Source organism: Papaver somniferum, chromosome 10, assembly GCF_003573695.1.
Source record: "Papaver somniferum cultivar HN1 chromosome 10, ASM357369v1, whole genome shotgun sequence".
Classification (NCBI taxonomy): Eukaryota; Viridiplantae; Streptophyta; class Magnoliopsida; order Ranunculales; family Papaveraceae; genus Papaver; species Papaver somniferum.
The window spans coordinates 88399272-88411283 of NC_039367.1; the positions used below are offsets into that span (position 1 = coordinate 88399272).

Genomic DNA, 12012 nt, shown 5'->3' on the forward strand with positions numbered 1-12012 from the left:
GAGATGAAGTCAAGATACTAGTTGTCTGCAGTCTGCACCGACATTATTGACGATACAAGGGTACTGGTGGGCAGACAGTGGGTCAAGTACAATTGTCCTCAGCTTGCTGTCATCTGGTGCGGACTTTAAAATTTGTACTATCGATCAAGACCCCTGTGCAGCGTCAGTCCAGACCGCGACATTAACGGAATCTGTTACCAGTGTTTACAACACGGATGACAAAAACATTCAGAAAAGGAGATAACCATAGAATTTCAGAAAAGCCAAAAACAATTTTAAAACTGACAAGCGATTTGTCACTGATGCGAAAACTCTGGTGCCAAATTGGGTCAATGCTTTTGGGAAGTGGGTGCATTTTAACTTCTCTTATACTGTAAGCAATTAGGAGTCTGTTTTTCTGTAGTTTGTTTCTCTTGTCTACCATTTGTAGATTTGCGTAAATTCTTCAATCTCTAATAAAATTCTCTCTTCTTATTAAAAAAAAAGAAAAAAGAAAAGAAAAGAAACACACACGAGTGTTCATGCGTATTTCGATTTCTTCTTTAGATTTAGTTATGGTAATTATATACTCTCTCCGTTACTTTTTAATAATGCCAATTTCTTTTTTGAGAAAATTAAGGAAATTAAGAGAACTAATTATTGAAAGTGGTCCTCTAGACACTTGTCAATAAAATAAGTAAAGTGAAATGGTCCCCATGACACTTGTCAACTAAAGAAATAAGTGAAATGGTCCACATAAAACTTGTCATCAAAAGAAGTTAAAAGAAAAGTGGTCCCAAAAAATTAAAGTAACATTTGACTTTCCCAATTAGGAAATTGACCTATTTTTTTGAAATATTTATTTATAAAAACTGGCCTATTAAAAAGTAACTGAGGGAGTAACAAAAAAACAGAATTAATACTGAAGTAACTTTTTAAATAATCAAATGAAAATGTTAGATTAATATCATTCAAATGAGTGTACATGTACACAGAACCAGTTTGACGCTATCTCAACGATCTCTCCTTCTAATATTTGACAAATTGGCTACTCAAATTATCTTAATTTATTTGTTTTACGATTATTAGAATTAAAAGAGACTACAATGTAGCATTTTCGGTGTTTCTAATTAGAAGTAAATTGTTCGGTGTTGATGCTTATTGATAACATAGTGTTAATGATGATGAAAAGAATCATTTGTTTCTCTGTGAAAATACAGACTATCACATTACAAAAGAAATGAAATACATGGGCAACATTTATAGTTGTTCGTACAAGTTAAGAACAGTCACACGTTACTTCACACGTGCAGACAACACACTAGACATGTGACTATTTATCCTGCGCCACTGGCACTCCTAACCTGCACTGCTTCATTGGCTTGTTACACTGCTTCACTAGCTTCAGGCGTTCTTCTGCTTTTATCCCCCCTCAAACTAATGGGTGTAAGTCTTAGTTTGGATCTGAGGTATTGAAACCTTGGACCATGAAGACCCTTTGTAAAAATATTTGCAACTTGATCAAGTGTATGAAAATAGAAAACATCCAAAGCTTTGGTATGCACTAGCTCCCTGATGAAGTGAAAATCTAACTGAACATGCTTCATTTTAGTATGCAGAACATGATTTCTGGCCAAAGAGATGGAAGTAATGTTATCACAGCCTATTTGATCTGGGAATACCAGGAACTGGAAAATGAAGATCATTCAACGCATAGCATATCCATATCATTTCAGTTGCACCGTTGGCAAGAGTTTTAAATTCTGCTTTAGTACTTGATCTGGCAATAGTAGATTCTTTCTTGGATGACCAAGAGATGATATTGGAGCCCAGAAAAATAGAGTAACCACCTGTAGATTTTCTGTCATCAAGAGAACCAGCCCAGTCAGCATCTGAAAATCCCAACAGAAAAGAACTACCACTTGTATACTTCAACTCATAATTCAAAGTGCCTTTAATATATCTCAGTGTTCTCTTAGCAGCCATTAGATGATCAGTTCTAGGATTCTGCATATACTGACAAACTAAATTGACTACAAAAGAGATATCTGGTCTTGTCCATATAAGATATTGTAAAGCACCTACCAAAGATCTATATCCTGTAGGATTGGGAAGAAGATCACCAAAAGCTTGAGTTAATTTTTCAGTAGCATAAATGGGAGTTTGACAGGGTTTGGCACCTTCCATATGATGTTTGTGCAACAGGTAAACTGCATACTTGGTTTGTGATAAGCACAAAAAATCTGTAGTTTTCAAAACTTCAAGTCCCAAGAAGTAGTGTAAGTTATCCAAATATTTAATGGGAAAGCTAGCTTGCAGTTGAGTAATAACATACTTCAGAAAAGTTAAAGAAGAACCTGTAAGTAGGATATCATCAAAATATACCAGAGCCACTGTGATTTTAGAGCCAGTTTTATGAACAAATAATGATGCATCAGATAAAGAGTTTGCAACTTCATTTAGTAGATTGTTATGCAACTCAATACTAGTTATTGGTGGATTCCTATGCTGCACAGAAGTAGCAAAAGGAATATGATCAGATTTGAGTGCTTTGAGAGTAATAACCACCAATTCTCTATCTGAGACAATCTCTCCAGATGCAGCTAACTAATCAGACAGGAGTTTAATTTCATTAATAAGAGCTGTGATTGATTTATCACATTGAGAAATATTGAGAAGTTTTGTGCATAACTGAATAAAGTGAGTTGAAGATTCTCTTGCAAATCTTTCTTCAATACTCTTCCACAGATGATAAGATGAAGTAGATCTTGAGAAATAAGCAATAACAGAATCAGAAGTGGTTGAGTTAATCCACATTCTGATTGTAGAGTCTTCTTCAATCTAGTCAGTATAGTTAGGATTTTCAATTCCATTAGCCTCATTACGTGGTGATGAGTACGGTGGTGGACATGGAAAGGAGCCATCTAAGAACTTCATTAATTTGTACCTTTGAATTACTGGATGCATCAAATTTCTCCAAGTAAATAATTATCTTCTTTAAGCTTCAAAGTAACAAAATTGTTGATTTGATTGAGAGAAACCTTAGAAAACGTAATTGTGTGGGATTTTCCATTGATGATGATGGTACAGATGTGAATTCCCGAATCATAAACTAGATATGAGATTCAAGAAAAGAGAGAAATAACCCAAAAATAAATAAATCAAGAAAGTAAAGAATTGATCACAAATCTTGATGATTGTGAAAGAAAGATAACAGCGGAAGAGATCAAGATCGACAGAATGAGATCTTGAAACTGAAAAACCTGAAGAATCACCAACAAACACCACGAGGAGGAATCAAATCTTCAAACTATGAAGATGAACAACAACAGATACTTGAGAAGTACTGTGAATATACAGGATCGAAAAATAGAAAAGGTTGATGAAGAAACCCTAATCTAACCTGCTTGATACCATGATAACATGGTGTTAATGGTGATGAAAAGAAACATTTGTTTCTCAGAGAACATACAGACTATCACATTACAGAAGAAATGAAATACATGGACAGCATTTATAGTTTTCCGTACAAGTTAAGAACAGCCACACGTTACTTCACATGTGCAGACAACACACTAGACATGTGACTATTTATCCTGCCCCACTGACATTCTTAACCTACAATGCTTCACTGGCTTGCTGCACTGCTTCACTAGCTTCAGATGTTCTTCTGCTTTTACTTATGACTCTGAGCTTGAAATTCATCTGTGCAGCACACTGATTCATACAAACGGACAAACATGCAAAAAATAAACATAAGGCCACGTTACATTATCCTTGCTCTTAATCTTCTAAGATTACGGTTAATTCAGTCTCATTACTATGATTAACACTTGAAGAACTTGAAATCGAGATGAAAGGGTTGGGTGCCATGAGCAAGTTTTCAGTATTCCCTCCTAACAAATGAAGGACTGCATTCATGGAAGGGCGATCAACAGGGTTCCACTGAATACACCAGAGTGCAACCATTGCTAATTTCTTTACTATCTCCAAACCTTCCGCTTCAGCAAGAATTCCTAAATCTTCTCCCAGATTCAAACGATTATAAACCCACTCTGGAAAGTATTCATCTTCACCACTACGTGTTCCAATCAAAATTTGGGTATTCTTCTTTCCTCCTACCATGTCAAGTAACAACATTCCAAAACTATACACGTCAGATTTGTACGATACGATACCAAAGTTTCTCGAGAAAACTTCAGGTGCAATGTAGCCCATTGTTCCTCTAGCGGCAGCCATCGATACACTGACAAAGGTGTCTTTGGTACATAACTTTGCAAGGCCAAAGTCGGATATCTTTGGAGTAAAGTTGTGGTCTAACAATATATTTTGAGGTTTGATATCGAAATGTAAAATACGCTTGTCACAACCTTGATGAAGATATTCCATACCACGAGCTATACCGATAGCGATTTCTTGAAGTTTCGGCCAACCAAGGTCTATCGATGTCTTATCTTTCCCAGCTGAAAATATAAATCTATCCAGGGAACTGTTCAGCATAAACTCGTAAACAAGAGCTCTCATGGATCCTTCAACGCAGTATCCCAAAAGGCGCACAACATTCAAATGATGAATTCTACCTATAGTGCCAACTTCATTGACAAATTCTTCTCCATTATTGCTTCCTTCTGAGTTGTCTAGAATTTTTACTGCTACTCGGATACCATTTGTAAGGTTCCCCTCAAACACGCTGCCATATCCTCCTTGGCCTAATTTGGTCTCAAATTTATTTGTGATTTTCTTTATTTCAGCATGACTATATCGAGTGGGCTTGAGAGCATTGTTTTCCAGGAACTGTTCGATTCTTAGATTTTCTTTTTCTTCCATATCAGCCTTCTTGAATACTTTGATAAATATGATCAGCACAGATAATGCGTAAACAAATATTCCTGATAAGCTCACAGCTATTGCTATCTGCTTTCCTGCAAAAATGATGTCCTAAGTTATTACTTGTTAATCTATTAATCTTACCAAAGTCAGAATTAAAGACCAAAAAGTATTCATTACCTTTGGATTTGTGGTGAGGTGGTGGTCCGGGTGGAATGCTAAAAGGCCCGAAACACCCAACGGAAAGGCTAGAGTTATGATTTTCGTATCTGCATTTCCCTCCATCAATTTCACAACGAGAGCATTTTGGTTCATCCCAGTGCATGAAAAGACTGTTTTCCTCGCTACTATCAAATGAAGGCAATCTAATCGAAACTGCCGAGATCCTACAATTGCCTTCTCGTGAAAACCCTGCAATAGACTCATTTGGATCGAGATAAAAGGTTTTGTATGAACCACTACTTAGACAACTTATGCTTCTAAAATCATATGCAAATGTTCGCCGATCTGGTCCATCTGTGTTATCCTTCGAACAGTTAAAGAAGGTATAGTTCCCCTGTAACTGTGTTTTGAAAGGAGTACCAGAGAGGTCGAAACCACTAAGCATAAGCCTCCGTGGTATGCAGCCGTTTTGATCATAAATTTCCATACTTTGGGACGCATAATTGATGTCCTTTACGAGAAACTTCCCTGAAACTGGTAGCTCGATTTCTGCTTTATTTTTGTTTGTGCAAGATAACTCGAACCCAGGATATCCACATTGATTTGATTGTTGACCCTTTAAGTGAAACGGAAACCGAATTTGTGGATTAGACAACCTTCCACATGAAGAACTTGGACAAGCATTTTTGCTTGCAGTTGCAATACTACTAGTTCTTATGATGTGCTGAAGGATGATGATACTGTGGATAATTGAATATACAAAGGCCTTCTCTCTTGTACGACTCATTTCAAAAACCCACTGGCGACACGGAAAAATAGAAAATTGCTTGGTGCCGATAGAGCTGAGACTAGTATTTTTGGATGGCCGTTGAAGTCACAACTGAAATAACACTGATAGGAGGAAGGGTGAGAACCACCGGAATTTGATGGTTCTTAAATTCTTCATTTTTTTTTTGTAATTTTTTCTCATAATAGCGTTTGCTCTAATAGTCAGTAGATGGGCTCCACTTCTGCTATCATTGGATTCTTTTCGTAGATTTTTGCAGGTTTGCTTGGAAGTTTACTTGTTCAGCCTTGAATCACTCAGAACCGGTTTGGACTCCATAAATGTTAGAAGTAATGTCTCTCACAGTTTCATATGTGCAAGATGTGTAACTTAGAAGATGAAAATGCAAATCATTTACTGGTCCTAGGGCTGTCAATGGAATACTGAATTTCGATAGCCGTTACCGATAATCCGAGTTCCTTTATAAGTAATTTTCCGACATAACGTTGATCGGAAATCTATAGCGGAATTTCATCGATAATTATTGTCTTAACGAAACGGAATCGGCTGAGGCACATACCGGTTGGTTAACTACCGATATCGTTAACGGTACTTATCGATAACTGTTTTTACGATAACGGTAACTATTGTCCAATGATGCAACAGTTTTTAGATTTCTTTGTGTTTTCTTTTTTTGCAAGAACTTGTAACTAATCAAATTTGGAACATTTATATGTGTTTATTTTGTGCTTAGCATGGATTTTGAACCAAAAGCTTATTATTTTGAACTGAATTTGAGTGTGGAAAACAGGTTATGTAGAATTCTATCAGATAACGGTATTTATAGGTAATGTTACCGGCATCCGACAACCTTAACGAAACGGTATCGATTAGGATTTTGAGAGTTCCGTCAAAATTATCGGTAATAAAATCCTGATAAATATTATCAGTAAAAATACCGGCTAAGCCAGTTATCGTTTCGATATGTTCTTGGCAACCCTAACTAGTCTGTTGTGCTTGTGCAGTAGAAGTGTGGTTCCACTTCATCAAGGCCTTTAAAGTTTCTTGGTATATGCAAGAACTTTGCAGCGTGCAAAATGTGCAAGCTCAAGGAAAAGACAACATAAGATTTGGAAATTTCTATCGTATGGGGTGGCGGACTTGGAAGGCTCAAGTGGGTCCGCAGACCCTTCTCGATTTCGTGTCTTAGTCTCTTAGAGTCATAGAGTGGTATTTAGTTGACGCCTCTCAAATTTGAATATTTTTCCTGCTTTGACCAGTCAAGCAATTTTCTGGGTCCGCCACAAACGTGTGCCATAATATGGTCATTGCGGAAAGAAAGAAACGCAGGAACACTTGAGGTCAAAGCTGGACCAGTTGTAAATGCTATCTATATATGGTAAGTCTTGTAAGATTAGGTGATGGTCATCTTCTATTTTTTTTGACTATATATTTTTAAAAAATTTGCAAGAAACAAGAAAAGAAAAAAAAAAACACTTGTATCTGTATCCATGCTGCGGTGCTAGGATGGAAAAGAATGGAAGGATCATAAATACAAGCGCAAGAAGGAAAACGTCTTCACTACCAATACCAATACCATCCCTAAGAATGATGAATAATTTTATCACCCCTTGTCTGCTATACTTGGTTATTCTCTTTCTTATTCCTTCAAGTAATAGTAGTTCTTTTTTTCCTAAAAATGATGAACCCAGTTATTCTTGTGGAGATTTACATGATATCCCATGCCCTTTCTTCTTAGAAGGCCGTCCTCAAAAATGCTGGGATCGTCCATCCAATTATGTACAACTTTCTTGCAAAAATAATAGAACTATTCTGAATATATCTTCTGCGACCTTTTACGTCATCGATATAGATTATGAAAAGCAAATGCTTCGGTTGATTGATACAGGTCTTGAAAAAGGTAATTGTTCTTCGATGCCTCGAACTTCATTAACAGAGACTGATTTTAGTTCTTATAAACCGGAGTCTTCATACGGTAGCTTTTATTTTCGAAATCCGCATGATAGAAGTTCCCTTTCTAATAAGGCGGTAGTATACATGAATTGTTCCACGAATACAAGTTCCTCTGCACGTTACCTGAAAGCTTCACCTTGTCTTCCGGCTTCGTTTGATAAGTCTCCATTTGTTATCGTGGATCCACTGGTTCTAGATTTTAAGGAATCATGTCATGACTTTCTTACGTCTTTCGTGTCTACTGATATAGATAAGTTCGGTTCTTATTTAGATGTTCATAACGAAATGATGAATGGCTTCCTGGTCTATTGGTACTACTCGGGAATGTACGAACCAGGCAAGTTTATCTCTCCTTGATTCGCTCATTTTGTGAGGTTTCATCGATCCGATTTACCCCAGGGTAGGCTGCATAAGAAGAGACTTTGTTTTACGTACTAACTTGAGATGAGAGTTTTCAGAATTTCAACCCCCTTATACGAACAGATTGACATTATTTACATATATACATCATTACATCTATGTTTATGGATTGAATGACTAATGTAAAACTCAACAATTTTACATTTTTTCATTATCTAAAATTCATTAATAGTGAGAAAACTAAACCCAATAAGTCAAGTTTTCATTTCTTTACTGCATGAACTAATTTTTATTTTACTTTTTAATTTTAGAACCCGATAAGTGAATTTTCATTTCTTTACTGCATGCACTAATTAATTATTTATTTATTTTTCTTTTATGCAGACACAAGTGGTATTTTTGGTACAATTAGATCATTCGTGAGGATGATTTATCGATGGTGCGATTTACCCCCAGGTTAGGCTGCATAAGAAGAGACTTCAATTTCCACTACGTAGTAACTTGAGATGAAAGATTTCAAAGTTTCAACAGACGATTGACAACATATCCCACTCCACCTGCAATTTGTATATCAATTTACTGCATGTACTAATTTTTTATTTTCGATTGCAGGTTTTCGGACTACTTTTAGTACAATTGGATCGTTCTTGCTAAGTAAGTTCATGTTTTTTTCCTTCACCCTTTCTTTTGAAAACAACCAGGTTTAGGTCTGCCAATAGAAATATTTTGTAAAAAGTCATATATTTAATCCTTCATGGTACTTTGGGTTGTGAAATATGTAGTTGACACAGATACAGTATACAGTCATACACTGGTTTTAATAGTGTGATTTGTGGGTCGGGATCAACCAACAAAACATTTTAACAAAAACGTTTGACAAATTTTTTTAACCATTAGATCTTAAATATCCGAGGGTTGATATTTTGGATGACATGGCTCATAAATTTCTTCCGTGTTTGGTCTTACAGAAAATTTAAGAACAGAAATTTCCCAGAGAACAAATTTTGGAACCCTAGTCTTTGATTTAATTTAGGCTTGAAAAAATCCTTTACCAAATCAAGGCTTGAAATAAATCTTCCATTTTATCCACTACTCATCTCACTGATTTATATACAATTGCTGATAAAAAAAAAGAAACTTATATAAAATCTCGTAGAAATCTGAGATTCTGATGTATAGCTAAGATTTAAATAATGGCAAGTTTGATTAGTTGATCAATTTCATAGGGAAGATCCAGCTAACTTGAAAATTAATACCCTCGAACAGCTTTTGAAATCTCATTGCTTAAATTTGAGTGGGAAATGTAACTTTGATATGTGTTAAGTTTTCATACGGTTTATAAGCTCCGAATGATGTTAGTTTTATAATATTGCTCACCATTAATTTTAATATGAATATCTAGATATCTAAGCTAGTTATTAGACAAAAAAGATTCATGAAACAATATCCAAAACATAGATAGGCACATATTTGCATATACATCTAATGCAAAAATTTCAATTACTATTCCAATTAAACTTTTCAGTTTCATTCAACTGAAATTTACCGTGATATCTCATCTTTTTCATGTTCTCAGTCAACTGTTAACTTTCAATTAATGTTAAGCCAAATGCATCCTAGAATTAATATGTATGCCACGTCATTAAAAATAATAATCGTCGGATGTGTAAAATCTTATGGTTAGCATGTTTTGTCAAACGTTTTTGTTAAAATGTTTTGTTGGTCTATCCCGACCCGTGATTTATTTACTGAAGTACACCCCTAATAGTTAGGGGAATGATACAATGACGGAGGATTCTCTCCCAAAAAACCCCGATATACTGACGCTGCCCCTGGGCCCACTGAGGAACAATTTCTTTTTATTATATCCTAATTTTATTTAACTGATTCTAATCCCAAGTTGGTTGTATCCTAATTTTTTAAAATAGGCATCTACTTGCTTGTGAGATATATACTTGTGCCGCCACTTGTAGCTGCCATTTTGATTTATGTGCTTAGAAAAAGAAACCGAGCCATGAATGCAAGTATTGAAGACTTTTTGGACATATATCGGGACCAAATGCCTATAAGGTACTCCTACAGCGATATCAAGAGAATGACCAGCAATTACAAAGAAAAAATAGGACAAGGAGGTTTTGGATCAGTATACAAAGGATCTCTTTCTGATGATCGGGATGTTGCAATTAAGATTCTTAGCTCAACAAAAGGAGATGGACAAGAATTTATCAATGAAGTAGCTACTATGGGAAGAATACATCATGTCAATGTGGTACAACTCATTGGATTTGTAGCTGAACGTTCGAAACAAGCTCTTGTGTATGAACTTATGCCTAACGGATCTCTCGAGAAATATTTATTTCTGCGAGAGGAAGGAAAACATATCAACCTCCTTAGTTGGGAGAGAACTTATAGAATCGCATTGGGAATAGCTCGTGGGATTGAATATTTACACCGTGGATGTGGTATGCGCATATTACATTTCGACATTAAACCTCATAACATTCTACTCGACGAGAGCTATAACCCTAAAATTTCAGACTTTGGATTAGCAAGGTCGTACATGATGGATGCTAGTATCATGTCACGGTAACACGGGGAATTAGAGGGACTATAGGATACATGGCTCCAGAATTATTCTATAGAAATATTGGAGGGGTCTCATACAAGTCAGATGTGTACAGTTTTGGGATGTTGTTAATGGAAATGGCAGGAAGAAGGAAAAATTTGAACCCACTCGCAGAGAACTCAAGTCAAATATATTTTCCTACGTGGATTTACAGTCAATTAAAGCAAGGTGAAGATATCCAAATGGAAGATACTACTCAAGAAGAAAATGAGATAGCAAAAAAAATAATCATAGTTGCGCTATGGTGCATACAGCTGAAGCCTATCGATCGCCCTTCCATGACTAAGGTTGTTGAAATGTTAGATGGAGAGTTAGGACTATTACGGATTCCACAAAAACCATTTTCCTTTGTTGATTGCGACTCGGATGAACATGTCATGTTAAATTCACTTGTATGAAACCGAAACAGCTGATATTGATTATATTTAAAAGTAGTTTGAAATCTATGTAAAATTATGTTTGCCGATCTGGTCCATCTGTGACATCCTTCGAACAGTTAAAGAAGGTAAAATTCCCATGTAAATGTGTCTTGAAAGGAGTACCAGAGAGATTGAAACCAGTAAGCATAAGTCTCCGTGGTGTGCAACCGTTTTGATCAATGATCATAAATTTCCATATTTTGGGACGTATAATTGTTGTCTTTTACGAGAAACTTCCCTGAAAATGGTAGCTCGATTTCTGTTTCATTGTTATTTGTGCAAAATAACTCGAGCCCAGGATATCCACAGTGATTTGATTGTTGACCCTTTAAGCGAAATGGAAATCGAATTTGTGGATTAAACAACCTCCCATACGACAAATTTAGACACGCATCTTTGCTTGCAGTTGCAATAGCAATAGTTGAGAAACAAGTAATGAATATTATTGAATAAGGTGAATATTACAAGAGAGATGAATATTACAAGAGAGATGATTAGCTTTAAATAGCCCAATTGTAGTGTCATTACAGGCACACAAACTATTCACACAAACACTACGCAGGATAGGTCAAGTCAATAGTTCTTGACTTGACATTTACAATATCTAATACACCCTTCAAACTGTAAGGGGCTGACAAGAACATGACAGTTTGAAAACACAAAGTAGGAAAAACATTATAACAAACTAAGTAACATCAGAAACTGAAATTGAAGAAGCTTTTGAACTTGATGAAGCAGAGCAAGAACTTGCAGAAGCCCGTTTGCTGGAATCTAATAATGATTGCAACAACCTTGAAAAAGTAGGTGAACAAAGCCCTTTTGTAAATAGATCAGCTAACTGGTCTTCACTTGAAATATGCTGCAACTTTAGAAAGCCACTTTCCACCAACTCCCTTACA

At 35.9% G+C, this 12012-nt stretch overlaps 1 protein-coding gene and 1 pseudogene across 3 annotated transcripts; one reads left to right on the forward strand and one right to left on the reverse strand.

Moving 5' to 3' along the window:
- Nucleotides 1-1154: 1154 nt before the first annotated feature.
- Nucleotides 1155-5903, reverse strand: LOC113319701 (rust resistance kinase Lr10-like). 3 transcript variants are annotated; one of them, XR_003345759.1, is made up of 3 exons: nt 4987-5903; nt 2337-4901; nt 1155-1840 (listed from the first exon to the last, which is right to left on the reverse strand). XR_003345759.1 is itself a non-coding variant. In XM_026567944.1 (2 exons), the coding sequence occupies exons 1-2, from the start codon at nt 5753-5755 to the stop codon at nt 3763-3765; spliced, it is 1908 nt and encodes a 635-aa protein (XP_026423729.1). In that variant the 5' UTR covers nt 5756-5903; the 3' UTR covers nt 1155-3762. The 3 variants fall into 3 exon arrangements, 1 of the variants encoding a protein (XP_026423729.1); XR_003345758.1 differs by having other exon boundaries at nt 2065-4901; XM_026567944.1 differs by having other exon boundaries at nt 1155-4901.
- Nucleotides 5904-7230: 1327 nt separating this feature from the next.
- On the forward strand, nt 7231-11204 carry LOC113319513 (annotated as a pseudogene).
- Nucleotides 11205-12012: the final 808 nt, after the last annotated feature.